We start from the raw sequence: 18,569 nt of genomic DNA, 5'->3' as shown, positions 1-18,569 counted from the left end.
GCAGGATCTCCGGGAGCTTCCTGGAGCGTGGTGGGCTGACCGCTTTCCGATCCGCAAGACAGACCCTTGTCAGATCTGGAATTTCCTGTTTGGTTTCTCTCCTGACATCTCTCCATTTAAACTCTGTCCAGAGCAGAGTAGTTACATCTCCTGTGCATACAAAGCACTGTTACTCCAAGATCACTGTGAGTTGCTCTGTGTCTCAAAGTCTCCCACAGAGGTGCACATGTGGTAATGCTGGGACTGTGCTTCCCAAGCCACTAACAGAAAGAAATCACCAAAAAAACTAGCATCTGGCTTAAGGAGCCAAGCTAGAGAGTATGAGTTTTACAAAGTTTTAAAGCCCCAGCACTGTTTTGTTGTCATGTCTTTTTTTTGTTTCTATCAGAAGCTTTTCTGTGATGTTTTTGTTTGTTTTCTGAAGATCCAAGGCTTTGGGGGTGGCGGTACAGGTCCTACAGCCTTTCTGCCACCCCCCTTTGGGGAAGCTGTTGGGGAGGTTTTCACCACCTTTTATACCCCTTCAGTTCACCTCTTGTCTTCCTGCTGCCATGTGTTTCTATTGCTCGTTCCCAGCTGTGCATTCCCCAAGGCCCATCTGCCTGTCCCTGGCGCCTGTCTGGGTACACCAGACTCCACTTTGGTCCTGAGGAGCAGGGTTGGCAGCCCTTGTGCTGGTGGGATCTTTAGGGCAACAGGCTCTCCTCCCTGACTCACCTGCCTCTCTCCTTCTCTCCCTGCCCTCAGGTCCGAGCTGTACCGGGTGCAATGAGCGCTCCGTGCCGGCCCTGCCATGGAAGGCTGTGACTCACCCGTCATCCCTGGGAAGGACAATGGGTGCGGCATCCCTCAGCACCAGCAATGGACTGATCTCAACAGCGCCCACCTCCCCGACCCGGCCGGCAGCATGGAGCAGCCCGCGGCGGAGAGCCGCGGCCCCCTGGACAGCCTGAGGGTCCCCTTCCCCGAGCGCGTCCCCGAGAGCAGCGCGGCGGCGGGTCCCGGCGCCGAGCCCACCGGCAAGGAGGTGAGCTGCGGGCAGTGCGCCGCGTCCTTCGCCGGCCTGCAGAGCTACATGGAGCACCGCTGCGCCGGCACCCGCCCACCCCCACCGCTGCGGGGGGAGAGCGGGAGCGAGAGCAGCGAGGACGGCGAGGAGGAGAGCGACGTGGAGAACCTGGCCGGCGAGATCGTCTACCAGCCCGACGGCTCGGCCTACATCGTGGAGAGCCTCAGCCAGCTGGTGCAAAGCGGGGGCGCCGGTGGCAGCGGGACTCTCCCCTCGCTGCTCCCGAACTCTCTGCCCAAGCAGGGAGAGCCCTCCGCCGCCGCTCCCGTCTACCCACAGATCATCAACACCTTCCACATAGCCTCATCCTTCGGGAAGTGGTTTGAGGGCTCAGACCAGACCTTCCCGAATACCTCAGCCCTGGCGGGCATCAGCCCCGTCCTGCACAGCTTCCGCGTCTTCGATGTGCGACACAAAAGCAACAAGGATTACCTGAACAGCGACGGTTCTGCCAAAAGCTCCTGCGTATCCAAAGATGTTCCCAACAATGTGGACCTGTCCAAATTCGATGGCTTTGTGCTCTACGGGAAGAGGAAGCCCATCCTGATGTGTTTCTTGTGCAAGCTTTCCTTTGGGTATGTCCGCTCGTTCGTGACCCATGCCGTGCACGACCACCGAATGACTCTGAGCGAGGAGGAGCGGAAAATTCTTAGCAATAAGAACATCTCCGCTATCATCCAAGGGATAGGCAAAGACAAGGAACCCCTTGTCAGCTTTCTGGAACCAAAAAACAAAACCTTTCAGCACCCTCTCGTTTCCACAGCTAACCTCATAGGCCCTGGACACAGTTTTTATGGTAAATTCAGTGGCATTTGCATGGAAGGCGAGCAGCCCCTCCAGGCTGGGGCAGCTGGCGGAACGGAGCCGCCGCCGGCAACGGGCGTCCTGGCCCCCGGTGCGCTCCTCAACCTGGGCGGGCTGACCAGCTCGGCTCTGAAGACTCCCATTACCTCAGTCCCCCTGGGCCCACTGGCTTCCAGTCCCACCAAATGCTCGGAGGGAAAGGACCCTGGGGTGACAGAGGGGGAAAAGCAAGAGGGGGGTGACCAGGACAACCTCTCGGAAAAGGCAGAGCCGGTCGAGGAGGTGGAAGAGGAGGAAGAAGAGGATGTAGAGGAGGAGGAGGAGGAAGAGGAGGAGGAGGAAGAGGAAGAAGATGAGGATGATGAGGGTTGCAAAGGACTGTTTCCTAGCGAGTTGGAGGATGAACTGGAGGATCGGCCCCAGGAGGACGCTGGGGCTGTGGCAGGCAGCGGCAGCAGCAAAAAGGACCTTGCTCTCTCAAACCAAAGCATTTCTAACTCTCCCTTAATGCCTAACGTGCTCCAGACCCTGTCACGGGGCACAGCTTCTACTAGTTCTAATTCTTCTTCTTCCTTTGTCTTTGATGGTGCAAACAGGAGGAATCACTTAAGCTTTAACAATGAGGGCGGCGGAGCCAGCGTGGCCGAGGGCAGCAGGAGGCTGGACTTTATCGATGAAAGTGCCAATAAAGACAATGCCACAGCACCAGAACCAAATGAGAGCGCGGAGGGCGAGGACGGGAGCTACATCTCCCATCACCAGCATGCTGGCCCCCTCTGTGAACTTGGGGGTGGGGAGTGCCCTTCGGGGAGCGGCGTGGAGTGCCCAAAGTGTGACACGGTCCTGGGCTCCTCGCGGTCGCTGGGTGGCCACATGACTATGATGCATTCTCGCAACTCGTGTAAGACACTCAAGTGTCCCAAGTGCAATTGGCACTACAAGTACCAGCAGACGCTCGAGGCGCACATGAAGGAGAAACATCCTGAGCCGGGCGGCTCCTGCGTCTACTGCAAGAGCGGGCAGCCGCACCCGCGGCTGGCGCGGGGCGAGAGCTACACCTGTGGTTACAAGCCCTTCCGCTGCGAGGTCTGTAACTACTCCACTACTACCAAAGGCAACCTCAGTATTCATATGCAGTCCGACAAGCATCTCAACAACATGCAGAACCTGCAGAACGGAGGGGGAGAGCAAGTCTTCAGCCACACCGCGGGGGCGGCAGCAGCAGCTGCAGCAGCCGCAGCGGCTGCGGCCGCCAACATTGGTAGCACCTGTGGGGCCCCCTCCCCCACCAAACCAAAAACCAAACCTACGTGGCGGTGCGAGGTGTGTGACTATGAGACCAACGTAGCTAGAAACCTTCGGATTCACATGACCAGTGAGAAGCACATGCACAATATGATGCTGCTTCAGCAAAATATGTCCCAAATCCAACACAACCGGCACCTGGGCCTCGGCAGCCTGCCGTCCCCTGCTGAGGCCGAGCTCTACCAGTACTACCTGGCACAGAACATGAACCTTCCCAACTTGAAGATGGACAGCACTTCTTCAGATGCACAGTTCATGATGGGGGGGTTCCAGCTTGATCCCACCAACCCCATGGCAACGATGGCTCCATCTCTAGGTGAGGCTGAAGGGCTTTCCACCATGTCCATGTGTGAGGGAGGGATTGTCTTTACTCCAAACCCCTTGTGCACAGACAGGGCGCTGTGTGCCAGACCCCTTCATTGGCTCTGTGGCCCTGTGAATTGCCTTTGTGTGGTGGTTGAGGACAGAGGCTGTGCAGTCCAGACCTCTCGTCTGTGTTCCCTCAGTGCAGTTTTCTTCTCATGTTGGGTAAACATGTGGCTTACCTAGTACTTTTCCAAGAGTTTTCATAGGGAGCTAATGCAATGGCAGATACGGGTTACTCTGCCATGCATTGAATGTTCCTCCTTGTTGTGGAAAGCATCCTTGCTACAGTATTTCCTGAGGACTTCTCCTGGGTTTGGTGAGGAGTGTGAGTAGTTTGCTGGGTGGCTTTGAGAGAGGTTCCAGTCAGCTGCTGGCAGTCCCAAAGGCAAGTGTGGGGTTGGTTTGTTCCACACTACATTGCCCTAAGAAGACAAGGTAAGCAGGTTTGAGAGGAGGGATGAGTTCGGTGGAAGGGGTGGTGTTCCTCTGCTGAAGAACTGGTGTTCTTCTCCTGCCAGTGTGAGAGATAGGGTCAGAGGCTTTTGGAGCTCAGAACCCCTCCTTACTGAAGCACTCTCTGTGAGAGAAAAGTTGGAAGTGTTCTAACTGAAGCTCCTAAAGGCCTTGGATGTCCAGGAGCTGCCTGGAGAGTGGTTTGTGAACTGTGCTCCTGGTGGTTGCAAATCTCATGCTGAGGGTTGTGGAGGGAGGCCCTGCCTGTACCAATAAGCAGCTTGGCCCCTTAGACTCGGATACATACACTATGAGCTCTGCAAGAAGTGAAGCAGAACTTTCCCATTTTTACACTTTGGTCCAAAACTGGATTTAAGCAGAACATTTATAATTAAGAAGTCTACTTTTGTTTTTTTCCTGCATGGTGAGTTCAAGAGAGAGTGATTTAAAGAGCATTTCCTTCTCAGCAAACAGGTTGCAACATAGGAAAAGTTAAGGAAATTACATCTCCTTTGGTTGATGGAGGAACTGTTGACCTGAAGGTTCCTTTCATAGGATTGTTAAGCTGAGCTGTGAATCATATCAAGGTATAAAGTACTGAAAATCTGCAGGAGGAGATAAATGTCTTAAAAACGGAAAAAATGAGCAAGGTGGAGCAGAGCTCCTGGTTGGTCTCTGTGCTTTGGCATTAAAACTCACTAGAAAGTTTCTCTGCATCTTCCAGGTGGCTCTGGTGTGAGCAGGAACTTGTTGTGCTTAGTTGTTGCTGAGTGAGCAGAGTTGAGCTCTGGTTTGAAGAGTCCATCTGACAAACACAGGGTCCTGCTGGCTCTCCTTGATGTGATCTCACACTCTCGCTATTAATTGTTGTCTTTACCTCATCAACACTGATTTTAGAAGATTCTTCACCATTTTGAACTCTCAGACAAGAGATGAGATCTAATAGTGCAGGAGTGGCACTTTGCAGGAGGTTTTTGTACGTGCCACGTTCTGCTCTGTTGCCGACTAGTGCTGGCAGTGCGGTGATCTCCCCGTGATGCTGCCGTCACCTGGGCTTGTGACTGTTGGCCTTTGTTTTACTTGCCAGGGACTGTGCTCACGCACTGTGTGAAGTAAGATTTGCTTCTCCAGGTAGGCAAGAAAAAACAGAATAAAGTGTTAATGCTGTTCTTGAAGTGGCTATGGAGACTTCCAGTCTGGTGCTACAGAATTCTTCATCTGAAAGTCCACAGGGGTTTTTTTGCCACCTTTGATGGGCAGAGGGCGGGATGATCCTTCAGCAGGTGGGTAACAAGGGCCATTGCAGTCCTTTCCCAGCCTTCCACATTGGCTGTGATGACTTCCCTTCAGCTCTGGAGCTGACCAGCAACGCAGAGGAGTGAGTGGAGGGACAGCTGCATGTGGTTTCACTGCGTGTTTGTGGGTACACAGGTTGCACTGGGAGCAGCTTACGTTCTGCTCTGTGTTTCTCTTTTGGCAAGAATTCAACCTTTCTGACCTCTTTTTCTCTTTCTTCTTTGTGCAGTGGGTGGAGAGATCCCGCTGGACATGCGGTTAGGTGGTGGACAGCTGGTGTCTGAGGAGCTCATGAACTTGGGTGAGAGTTTCACGCAAACGAACGACCCGTCACTGAAGCTCTTCCAGTGTGCTGTGTGCAACAAGTTCACTACAGATAATTTGGACATGTTGGGCCTCCACATGAACGTGGAGCGAAGCCTCCCCGAGGACGAGTGGAAGGCGGTGATGGGGGACTCGTACCAGTGCAAGCTCTGCCGCTACAACACGCAGCTCAAGGCCAACTTTCAGCTCCACTGTAAGACGGACAAACACGTGCAGAAGTACCAGCTGGTGGCACACATCAAGGAGGGGGGCAAAGCCAACGAGTGGAGGCTCAAGTGTGTGGCCATTGGGAACCCAGTCCATCTGAAATGCAACGCGTGCGATTATTACACCAACAGTCTGGAGAAGCTGCGTCTTCACACCGTGAACTCGAGGCATGAGGCCAGCCTGAAGCTCTATAAGGTAAGAGTTGGCTTTGCTTCATCTTCCTGCATTTTCCAAGGAAAATTGTGTTGAACCTCAGTGGATTGTGACCCTTTGGAGATGGGCTCTCCAATGGGACTCTGTCTCAGTGGTGGCACAGCTCTTCAGCCTGTGTTCTGGGAGCGACTGGGATTGTCCAAGCCTTAGGCCATTGGGTGTTCACATCACAGTGATTCAGAGGGGCCTTCTGTGTCTTACAGCACTGCAGATGTGATACTTCTGAATAGAAATTGAACAGTTACTCTTGAAAATGTTGTGCAAGGCAGCATTTGCCGGTGGTTTGTTGGCTCTTTCCCATATGGAGTTTGTCACTCCATGGGCACTCAAAGGCTTTTGCTGCAGTCAGAGTGTGTTGGTCGCGGCACTGGGCGGATGGAGCAGGGAAGGGGAGGGATGGAGGGGGCTGCTGTCACTGTACTGTTACGCTCTGTGTACATTAGTGCTGGGATCTGTAAGCAAAGCATTGCTGGAAGCTGGGAAAGGGGGAAGTCTGGAAGAGAAGCTGCGTGCACGTGCGTGGCCGTGCACATGGAGGCATTGCAGGTTTTCATCCACAGTGGCATTTGGGCTGTCGCTCCCATCTTGTTGTCTTTAGTTTTCCTCCCACCTCCCCTCATTCCATGGTGTCTTTATAATCATCTTCTCTTTCCTGCCTCATTCCTCCTGTCCCCAACCCCCTCCCCTTGCTGGCCTGAACCCTGTGGGCTGTAACCCAAGAGGAGCTCCGGATACAGTAAATAGTCCTTTCACTCGTGCAGCAGAATTGCTCCAGACGTTTCTATTGATTTTCACTGGACTTAAAGCTTCACCTTTTTCTCTAATCATCCCATAATGGCTTTAGTATGAACAATCAGGTACGAATTGCCATAAATCTCAGCAGCCGCATCCCCTCCGTTCACACGTGCTCTCTCGCTCATTGTCTGCTCATTCCTCACAGGTATTTTTATATTCTTTCTGTCCTCATCCTTTTCTTCCTGCTTTCCCTCAAATGTGATGAGGTTTCTTTATATATACACAGACTGTACCTTGTGCTTTTTAATTTCTTTGAAAATTTTTCTTTATGTAATGGGAACTTAAGACTTGACATTGAGCTGTGCAGTACCCACCCGCATCACGGCGCAGACACATAAGATTTCAAAACTCCTGGATTTTTTCCTAGTAATGAGCAGTTCCAGAAGATTCAGAAGGAAAAAGACAAACCATGAGCATCATAGAAGGTTTGCCTTGAGCTGTGCTTGTTAAACCTTCCTGGAGGTGGTGGGGAACTGCTCAAAGGCGGGGTTGTGTTTCTCTGAGCTCGCTCTTCAGACCAGGATTGCTGTGACAGTGACAGTTCCATCATGAGCTGGGATCAAGCCTCACCCAGCAGAGTCTAGCTCCAGGAATGGTCAGGTCTGCACCTACACCTCTGCTCTCCGGTGTGCAGGAGAGAGTTACACACCTTAGTAACTGGTGGCAGGAGAGTCCCAGTGAGACTTCAAAAACCCAGCTGAGGAACTGAATCTCCTCTGTCTGTGGAGGTCAGTTTGGGGTACAGCAGAGTTGTTTGAAAGCTCTATTGTGTGTTTTAATACATCATATTGCCCTTTTAAAAATGCATTGCAAAGGTTTAAAAATTCTTTATCCAGGCCCTTAATCTACAGTGGATTCCATTAGGGAAGAAGCAGTTGGGGCACTAGAATTCTCTCACTGTGAGGGGAAGGAAAAGGGAAAAAAGAAGAGCCAAGGGGAAAAAAATTTTACCAAAGTTGGGGGACAGGTGCAGATGCTTGTAATAAAGATTCCTGGAATGTTTCCCTCAGGCAAGTGAAGAGGAACTGTCAATTTTCAGGTTCGTGAGAAGGCTGGGCAGTTCCATAGCTGCTACAGCCCTGTGCTGCCTTTGACAGCAGTGAAACACCAGCTGAGTTTCAGAGGAATGGATTCCCTTGGACGCTCCATATATTGGCCTTCTGCTATGGCTGGATAAAGCCTGGAGCAGAGGACAGTGGAGGGGTGGATTGCTCCAGCATAGCTGGAATTAGGGTTTGACTTAATAGGAAAGCCTCTCTCTAGATCAGGCATGGATCAGACGAGCTCCAGCACAGTTCTCCAGTCCTCAGAGCAGCTGTAATGCCATGTCTCTTCTGATAGCTGAAGGGATGCAGCGGGAGTGGGGGGAGTTCACAGAATGGTTTCTCTTCTCTCAGGCCTTGGTGTGGTCTGCAGTAAATTGAGATTGATTGGATGTTATTTTTCCTCTTGCTAATGTAATCCATTAGCCTGGCACATGCATAATCAGTTTAGAGCACAGTTAACTGGATGTAATCGAGTTCTTCCCTGCCTGCTGGAGAAAATCCTCTCCAGATGCTGCTGGGTGAGAGCGCACACTGGGCTTATCACACACAATCCTCCTTATTCTGCTGCTTTTGCCATTTTCCTCCTAAATCACATGTTATTGGCTGCTTGCATTGCCCAAGAGCCACTTCTGTCAGTGTTACTTGCTGCCAAAAAATGTGATCTGGAGACACTGTCAGCCCGTAGTCGGGTGAAGCTTTTAGTCTTCTCCTACAGCGCTCTCAGTGCCAGGGGAGAAGGTCTGGTCTTCTGCTGCCATCTTTGCCCTGCACATTGCAATAGCTTCCATCAGGCCTCTTCCCTATGTGGGTTTAGGGGACAGGGATGGCAAGATACTGGAAGGGTCTGGTAACCTCTCCTTTATTGCTGTGTTCTCCCAGTTCCTTGCTGTACCCCTAAAATCCTGCAACTAAACCGGAAATCCTGTTGTTTATCTGGCACTTACTGGGGCACCTATGCCTCTCTCATGACTGCTGACCTCCTCAGGTAGCTAGGAGGGTTTTATATCCTGAAGAAGCGAGAGCACTGTTCTCAATATGTGTCATTACATTTCTGAGGTGGGTGTTCTGGCTTGAGGTAGATGAAGGGTTTAAAGACCCTTCCTCCTGTAGCTGGGGCAGCCCAATGGACATGGAATGGCCAGGGCTGGGTGATGGGGGTGGCTGTGAGCAGAGGCAGAGACAAGTGCAGCTCCCTGGAACAACAGCCAAGGCTTGTCTTATCGTGACCACAGAGCGTGAGACTAGGAGTGGAGCAGAGCAGCACTCCCCACATCTGGAAGAGGTCGGGCATGAGTTCCTGGTGTCTATTCCACAGGTGGAATTTCCAGAAGGAATTAATCTCCTTGAGCAAGAGCCAGGTTTGGACATTTCCTACAACTTCCTGAAAATCTCTAGTTCAAAACATGCAGCTCAGAAGAAGTTTAAACAAAGAACTACTGAAGAAACACGCTGCTGGCCAGACTGCCGGCAAGCGCCTTCAATGAGTTCATTCAGTGTCTTCCTTTTCAGTCTTTCCAAGTGCTGAATTCACTTTTTTAGGGAATAGGGAGTCTGAAGGAGAGAGTTTGGGTTACATGGTGCCTTGCATAGGGGCTCTTTGTAAGCTAGAGATGCAGAGTGTGCAGGAAAACGACTCCTTATTATCAGTGCTCGTGGTGCTAGCGGTGACGAAACTCTGGATCTGTGCTGACTCAGGCAGAAGCAAAGCTGATCTGTAGAAAGGGAAGGAGGAGGTGCAGCTGCACACCCAGCAGAAGGTAGTGGGTCCCCAGTTTCACAGTGGAGCAGTGTGTCCCATCCTGCCTCTCCTGCAGGAGCTCCTGTCTCCACTGGCCACAGGATGCTCAAAGCATCAACTCAAAGAAACATGTTGGAAAATCCCCAGAAAGTTTTAATCCCAGAGGATGCATGGAACATTGTATGAGATGTAGTTATGGAATGATGATGATAATGCATTCAAATTCAATGTCCTTCTATAATAGAAACAGACCAAAAAAGCATTTAATGTAATAGTAACTAACTTGAGGTTAAAACTACATGAAAATGGGTGAGCTGCTGGTGGAGACAGTAAAGGGTGTGATGTGTGTGGGTCACAGAGGAATTACTGAAAACCACCTTAGGTGTTAAATGTAACTACCCCTGAGAAAACAGAGCTGGGGGGGGAACCCAGCCAAAGTCCACAGAAAGTCCAAGGTGATCAAATAGGAAAGTATGTCATGGGGAGAAGGGAAAGGGAAGTGGGCCCACCATATGGGAAAGAGGAGAGAATCCTTCTCGCGTGTGTTTCAGAGCAGAACTGAAAGATGCCTCTGTATGTAGGATAAATCCCAGAGGGTGGTCTCATGTAGAGGTACCCACGAAGGAAGAAGTCGCTGGGGTGAGCAAGACTCTGCTCTGCAGAGTTCTGAAGAAACCCATGGGAAGGGACAGAGGCTCCTGGCAATAGTGTGGGCCAGAAACTGCAAAGCATTAAGTCAGCAAATGGATAGAAACTGTACTAGAAGAGTCTTAGTAGGCATATGGATTAGGAAGGGGAAAGGCAGACTTTTCAAAGAGAAGGTTCTTGCAGCACAGCCAGTTGTTTGAAGGAACCAGCCAGGCTACAGGCAGGGCTGGGCTGGGCTGCACGGGCGGGGGGGGGTTTCCCAGGGCCTTTGCCAAGATTCTTCATGAACAGATCTTTAGCAAATATGTTGTTATTGTCACTGGGGAAGAGGTATGGGCATGGGTAATGAGGTGAAGGATGAGAAACAGAAGGTGAAATAAAAACTTAACTTTCCACGATGAAGAAAAAAGATTGAAGAGATACAGGGGGGTTCTGTGTTCGTAAATGATGCAAAAATGGCGTGAAAACCAAGCTTAGAAATCATATAAGGTAATATATTTAATATATATAATATGTATATTACCTTATACATTTACAGTTTTTTAAATATTATATATATAAAAATACCTTATATGTGTATGGGCCACTTAGAAGTAAAGCTACGACAGTTGAAGAAGAACTTCACAACACCAAGTGCTTTCACAGGAACTGTTTGATTGAATTTAGTGTCACAGTGTTAGAGGCATGGAGGGCAGACAGCCCTAGTGGGGTGGTCTCAGCTTCTCCTCCTATTTCCCCCATTAAAAAAAAAAAAAAAAAGGTTTAAAATTGCTCTTCCTGTGAGCAAGATGTGGAATCACTGCCAGTCTCTTTAACGATAGTGCCGCAGCGATCAGTGGGAAGCAGAAAGGCAAGTCAACAACATGGCAACTGTGTAAATCCTCGATTTGTCTGATCGTTGAGTACTGTGCTCAGTTTAGCTCATTTTAGGAAGGCTTAAAAAAACAAATCAGTAGATGCCCAGAGAAAGTAGCAGGGGTGGCAGCTGGCTGAAATGACTTGGGCAAAAACCATTGACTTTGTGGAGTTGGCTTGACACAGGAATCTAGGGCTGGAGAATTTGTGAATTTCATAAATTTGAGTGTTCATGAGAATTGCTGTTTCATTAAAATACTGTTCCTTTTGGGTTAGTGTGAGTTAGTCTTGCCATAATTCTACAGTAGGGTCGAGCTGACAGTCCTCTCATCCCACCACTTGGCAGACGGGAGATGTTTCCTGTAGGACTTCAGTGTAGGAAAAGTCTGGCCCCAGATCTGCTGGAGAGCTGCACTCATAGCTGCCAGGAGCTGGGCTGATTCAGCTCTGAAATACCCAAATGATGTCGTGGGCAAAAGAAAACACGTTTGGATTTTGATTTTTATCACAAACTTCCTTCCAGCTCTGCCTTTTTGGGTTCTTGGGGTCAAGTTGCCCACAGCAAGTCTGTCTTGCTGCTTAGGAGATTTAGAGCGCTGTTAACCTTTGATTTACTCGCTGTCTGCTTTCACTGTGTTTTGGGTTTATTTTTGCAAGTTTATCTCTTGGAATATGGATGCAGCATCAGAGTTCCAAATTACACTCTTGAGCAACACAAGTTGTGCCTGAAGCCCATTTAAATTACAGTGTATGAGGGTCTTTGAGCTGATTTCCTACAAGGTTTTAAGCTACATTCCAATGGCAGCTTCACAAAGGAAACACCCATTTAAGTTTCCCCACAAAGTTGTTTTTAAAGCTGGTCTCCAAACCTTTAGTCTCCAAACCTTTAGTTCAAATCTGCATCCTCTAGTCTCAGATAAACTTGTAATGAAAGATGAGCTTATGAACTGCCAGCGTGAGGAGGACAGACCCCTACAGTCCCCTACTCTCCGTCCTGTTGGGATTGATGAGTATTTTAAAGTAAAAAGCTCTCACTATAAGTTTAACCCTTTCAGACCTCCCTCTTAGGGCTGCACATGCCTCTGAGTGCTGGGTTGCTCCTTCCTGTCACCCTTCCTGTAAGCAGATTCTTACCTTCCTTTAGGTATTCAATAGCAAAGCGCGTTAGTACAGGATCACAGAACTTACTCTTTCTCTATGCTCCTTTTTGAAAGGGCTGGAATCAGAACTGCTGAGAGCAAGCAGTGCTTGCTCTATGTTTTATTTATGGGCCTCAGTCACTTAGATTTTTCTTTCAACAGTTTTCCAGTAAGTGCTGAGCCATGTGCAACCAGGGGCTTAGTAAAGAAGCCGCCCTGTAAAAGCAACGTGAATAACAAAGGAGGGAGAGTGCAGCTGGAGCAGGAACCATGATCACACAGCAGGAGCCAGGAGCTCCCCAAAACAGGGAGCTAAAAACCTTCTGTGAAACAAGGTTTAGAATTCAAAGTATTTGTGAGAATAGGTTAAAAAACCCAACCAAACAAACCAAACACAAGAACAGAAAAACAAACAACAGAAGAACACCTTGACAAGCTTTATTCTAATTCATATAAACTGAGTTTTCCCTAGCTTCTGTAGGAGCCCTTGGGCAGAGCTGCAGTGATAGGGGTGTCTTGGTTCTCCCCATTCCCCCAGAGCTGTGGATCAGCAGGGAGAGGCTCAGCACAGAGGGATAGGAAGGGTCTTGCAAAGCTGTCCTGACCCTCAGGTGGCCTCTCACAACAAGCTGTCATGTTGATGAGGTGTCTGTGTGCATCTGACCCTTCCCCATGTGTGGTGCCAGTTCTCTCTGTGTTTGTGGTTCATTCTTTTATCCTGGTAACTTTGGACCATGTGGATGAATATTTAAATTTCCAAGCAGGAATTTTTCCCATGTCAGGTGATGGTTGTTGTTGAGACTTTCAGGGTGAGGACAAGGTGGTTCTGGCCATGTCTCTGGTGCAGGACTGCTGACAGAAGCCCTGGCAGACCTTGCCGTGGTGGCATAAGCTGTCGGGGACCTGCTGTCCCTCCCATGCCAACGTGGGAGTAACTGCTGCACAGAGGAGAGCGTGGAGGGTGAATGTGTCAGAGACGCTGGTCTGGATCTGAAAGATTGGCATTGTTTTCTGGGTGATCAGCCCCTGCGAGCAGAGGGATGGGCATCCACTTACTCTCCTGCCTGCAGGTTCAGCTCTGGCACAGGGAACTCCAGGCAAGAGAGCTGAGAGGTTTGTCCAGGGTAATAGGCCTGTTTGTTGCGGCCTTGTCCAAGTGATTTTTGGGTTCTTATCCTGATATGTTTGTCAGGATCTTATCACAGCATGTTTGTTGGGGTCTTATCCCCTCATTTCTTGCAGCTGAAGACAAGCAGGTAGGACTGGAACAAGCTAGGCTGTAGGAGTGCTGGAGCAAGGAGGTAGAGGAGCTGGAGGACAGTTCTGTGTGAGACTGAAGCAAGTGAGTGGCATTGCAGTGCAGAGCTTAAAGCCCTCGCTGTTTGCTGAAGAGCTGTACTCGAGTAGTTCCTCCTGAGGATTCCATGCTCCCATCTTGGATGGTCGTGTTTCTCTTTGGGCAGGTTGTTGAGGAAGCTTCCCAGCCTGGGCATTCCCGAGACTCTCTGGCAGCCACACTCTCAAGGCCAGGGACTTTCACTGCTGGGACTGAAGCCTTGTACAGCTGTGGCTCCAGTGACCCAACGGGGCCCTGCTTGACTCCCCTCACATCCTACTCACACAGTCAGACCAGGTTTCCTTAACGGTTCCACCCCAGATTTCCCATAGCAGAGTCTCAGATGTCTCATTCCATAAAGCCATTTATTCCCAGTGCAGTAACACAGCAAAAGCTCGAGCTGGTGCCCCGACAAAGAGACCTCTGGGCTTTTATCCCCTCACATTCTAGGTGTCAAGTCTCACTCTTCCTCCCAAGTCTTCAGCTCCTGCCCGCCTCTCTCTTTCCATCCACTTCGAACAAAGGAGATGAAGACTGGCATCACCAGACTTCATCTCCTTTGTTCAAAAAAAGGTTGGCAATTCCCGGCTGTGTCTCTCTGTCCATTCACTTGGCTGGCTCACCCATCTTCTTGCCCTTTGTTATGCCAAAGGTTGGCAGTTCACGGCCTCTTGTCAATCTGCATATCTGTCTCTTGAGTCCAGCTACTTGGACCAGGTGTATTGCTCAACACAGCTGATATGCCTCGAAGACCTCGGAAATGCTCTTAGTTCCTTTCCTGATTGGGCAGGGTCAGGTACCAGCTCTGGCCAGGCACCAGCCCTTCAGCTGCAGGCTTGCTGGCGACAAGCTCATTAAATAATGGATGGGCACTCATTAGCATCCATCTCTGGCGGGGCAAAGGAGGGGGAGGGGTTGTTGCAGCTCTGAAGGAACCCACAAGGTGCTTTCCCCAACCTGTTCCATGTGACATGGCACGGACTGCTGGTTTCTGTTGGGTTGTGCAAGTGCACCGGGCTGCGGGGTGTTCTGTCATCCTTCTCTGGAGGTAACTGACTTGTTCCTGAAGAAACTGTTGTAACAAAGTCCCCAGAAATGCTATGGAAGCAGTATGGGAGGTTCTCTGTTTGCTGTCTCATAGGGAATTCATTAAATTACAATAAATAATGTATGCATGATACATAACTTAATACCTTAATGTGTTTTTGGTCCCTCTTGCCAGTCCTAAAAATCCTACCCCTGCGCTGCGACGCGTGCAGCCAAGTTCTGCAAGTCAAATTAGGCAATAAGTTACACTTGTGCAACAGGTTCTCTGGAAGTTGTGCCTTCGGGTACGGTTGGATGGGCTCCGGTAAGCCTGGCTGCAGCTGTTGGGAGATCCTTGGCACCGGGTAACTTCGGCAGAGAGGCAAAGATGAGTGCCCACAGTGCAGGGCTGTGGGGCAGAGCCCCATGCTCCATCCCCTCCTGGCACCATCCCTCTCGTTCTGCTTTAAAGCAGGGAGGTGGATTCCTGAGGAGGTACCTGCATCTGGCTATCGAACCATCAGTGCAGTGCAGCTGTCCCCAGAGTCCTGGTTTCCTCTTTGTCCTAGACATTGCCTCAGGATTTTTCTGCCTTGGCATTTTTCTGTCCCACAGAGTCTGTCGTGGCTCTAGTAGAAGTGCAATGGGTGCCATATCCCCTGGCTGTTTGGGCCTGCTGTGACCCCTCTGTGTCTGGCTCAAGGCTCACAGGCTGGGGAGGTGGGGAGCTGGTGCAGGAGGCAAAGGTGCTCTGATCTAATCGGGCAGGATGTAAACACCTGACTTGTATCCCTTTCACCCCTGGGCAGACTTGCAGAATGCGGTCGGGGTGATGCACGTGCCTGTTTGGGTTCCACCACATTGATGTGGTGGTTGGGATTCTCTGACCCACGGCCAGTTACTGCCCTTCATCTGCCTTGTGGCCCCTGGGCTGTCCTCTGCCCCTCTTTCTGGGCAAGCAGTACAGCCCCATCCCACCCACTTGCTCCTCCTCATGCTTGGAGGATGGATACAGAGAGAATCACCTGGGGAAGTTTCAGGCAGCAGTAACAAAGCCTGTCTCCACAGAGGGGAGGCTAATTACACAGCTAATTAATCCAACAGATGTCACTTTAAATGCCTGTTTCTTTGTGATTCTGTTGCACACATCATGCTGGTTAAACAGACTTCATGGACCCCGTTCAAAATGCCTGAGCAGGCTGCTGGGAGCTGCCGGGGAGACCCCAGGGTGTCGTGTTCTGTAGGGAAGAGCAAGTCCCAGGGAGCCGGGTCTGGACTGTGCTGTGCACATGCTGCACTTAGAGGGCAACACCATGCGATATCTGCGTTGGGTTAAAAACTCGGAAATAGCAGCTATGAGGGTTGAAGGGGTTGTTTACGTTCTTGCTGTGAGTATGAGGGCGAGGCAGAGGGGACCCCGTCCCACCACAAGGCCAGGAGTGAGGCAGAGAAACCCTGTCCTGCCTCATCAGTGCTTGGTGTGAAGAAAAGAGAGTTTGGAAACCTGAGCTGCTCCAGTGAGGTCAATAGTTCAAACCCAAGGCTGTGGAGGGCATGAAGCTGCTGTCTGTCTGTCTGAGGTGAATGTGGTCTGTCCGGTTCCTGCTGCGTTGGGAGGACTCCCTGCTCCTGGCTCTACCTTCTTAGGGGAGGCAAAATGAGCATTTCTCCAATATATTGAGTGAGTCTTAACTCGTGAGGGCAGGGTTGTGTCCTGGTGGACCCCCAGGAGAAGGGAGCAGTTCTGTATCCTCTTGTGGAGCTGGTCCTGTGTGCTGAAAGTCAGTGGTCACTGTGTGACAGCTCTTGTCACCTCTGCTGAGACTCCTCCAATTCAAAATCCATCTGCATCTGGCCACCAGCCTGGGGGAGTGACACCACAGTGGTGTCAGCACTGGGAGCTTTACATGTGGGTGCTGTGGTATATTCACCCCCTTTGTGCTGTTCCGCAGGCTGGTACTATTCGGGCAGGGTGCAAACATGTGTCAGTCACCTGAGGCCAACCCTGCAGTTGTCACATACCGTCACACTGCGTGGCAGTGTCCCCATTTGAAATTGGGATTGGGAAATGTCCTATGTTCTGGGTTTGCTCTGCTGCCTTGGCCTTTTATATTCCACTTTGATACTAGCAGAGTCAGAGTCTTCTCGCTGAGCAGATTCCTTCTGGGCACAGTGGACTCAAACAGCACTGGCTGCAGTGCTGACCAGGGCCCCCTGCTCTGTGCCTGGGGGAGCTGCTGGAACAGGAACGCGACCCCAGTGCTCTGGATATACCCCATGAGACAGTGCTGGAGGCAGTGGTTGAGCTGCCTGGTGTTAGGGAAGCAGGAGAGGTACAGCTGGGGGGCAGGGGAAGAGTGTCTTCTTGGGGTCTCAGCATCCTCAGTGAATCACAGTTGGCGGCTTGAGTCAGCGTAATGGATGTGTGCTCATTTCCCACAGCTGATGAGGATTATATCAGCTTGGTTTAACAGTCTCATTTGCTGCTCCCAGTGCACACTTGTTTTAATGCGTTTCAGTTAATGAGGTAGAAGAGAGAATGAGGTGTTACTGTTTATGTACAGACAGCCAGGCTGTGCCGAGGGCTCTGGAGCCCGGCGGTCCCTGCCCAGTGCTCTCCAAGGGACAGCATTAGCTGGCATTTATAGAAAATTTATTGGCTGTGGTTTATCCAGGTAACATCTCTCCCAGTGGTGCACATTTCCCTCTCCCGCCTTCCTTATACTTTATTGCAGGCTACAAGACATGTTGCTAGCAGCCTGTTCATGGGCAGGGGATGTCAGCACGCTGAGGGGGCTGGTGTTGTGTCTCACAAAATTTGATTTTGACACGGGCAAAGCTGCTGCCATGTACCTGGGGTAAAATGTTCACATGTGCCCTGAGGGGGTTTGAGGCTGGGACACTCCTTGTTCCCTTGCCACAGTGCTTGCTGGTCCCTGCAGGGTCAGGGCCGTGTGGTGCCAGGCACTGTGTGAGTTTGTTCTTTCACTGGTGCCCTTGGAGTGCTCACCCAGTGTGTTCCCACTGGAGGAGAAAGTGTGCCATGCCCTAGTGTGGTAGCAGCCACCAGTGCCCTGACCATAGGGACTCTGACTTCCTGAAAAACCAGTTGTCCTTGTGCTGATGGTGAATATTTGCTGTGGGGTGGGCTGGAGCTGCACTTATCGGAGCAACATCCCACATCCCTCTCCTGTGCCCAGGGCCAATGAATGGTTGAGGCTGCTGTCTCCATGCTGGCCAAGGGCCAGGCTGGCACTGGGGCTGACAGCAGCCAGAGGCCCTGCACACAGCACCGCTTTGAAGGTGAAGCTGCTGTTGGTTTAAGCGGGAATTAAACAATTACCGCGTCTTAGTTCTCCCCACCTCCAGTGGATTGACTCTATAAATTGTCAGCCTGTTGACATTTTAATGTGAATTATGTCATATGGTATCCCCTTTGATTTCAACATGCCTCAGTTTGTAAATACACGAGCCTCTCAAAGGGCTGTGGTTAGCGCGCACGCGGGAGGCCTCGGGGGTTTTGGTGGGGAAGGAGCACAGTGCTCGTCTCCCGGCAGCAGCGAGCGTGCCTGGCACGGGTCCGCAGCTCCGGCACCGCTCTCGAGGCGTGCGCAGCCACGGCCGCCTCAGAGCACCCACGGCTGCAGGGTCAGACAGCCCCAGAGACCCCACAGGGTCCTGCTGCATCCCCTGGGTCCCTCTGCGTGCGGCTGCTTCCCTGCTCCTCTGTGGGGCAAGAGCTGGCCACATCTGCGAGGGACTTCTCTGCTCCTTGTTCCTGGTGTCTCCAGGCCAGCTGCAGGAGCTGTGTCTGTCACCTTGTCTGGTTCCTGCTGGGTCTCGTCACAGCCCCGTCCCCATCCAGCTACCCTCCCGCCCCCCAGCCTGTGCCGCAGAAAAACTCCTAATTCAGCAGGTCCTGACAGTTTGGGTCAGCCTTCTGTTATGT

The 18,569-nt window shown here is 51.1% G+C and overlaps 1 protein-coding gene across 1 annotated transcript in view; it reads left to right on the top strand.

Annotated features, from left to right (window-relative positions):
• Positions 1-18,569, top strand: part of ZFHX3 (zinc finger homeobox 3) — a 128,744-nt gene that overhangs the window by 41,140 nt on the left and 69,035 nt on the right. The window contains 2 exon segments of the mRNA XM_050311187.1: positions 748-3,494; positions 5,523-6,019. Coding sequence (XP_050167144.1) covers positions 794-3,494; positions 5,523-6,019 — 3,198 coding nt within the window. The 5' untranslated portion in view covers positions 748-793.

Source organism: Myiozetetes cayanensis, unplaced genomic scaffold (assembly GCF_022539395.1).
Source record: "Myiozetetes cayanensis isolate MyiCay16 unplaced genomic scaffold, myiCay2020 scf16, whole genome shotgun sequence".
In the NCBI taxonomy this organism is placed as follows: Eukaryota; Metazoa; Chordata; class Aves; order Passeriformes; family Tyrannidae; genus Myiozetetes; species Myiozetetes cayanensis.
This window is presented reverse-complemented; position numbering and strand designations above follow the sequence as displayed.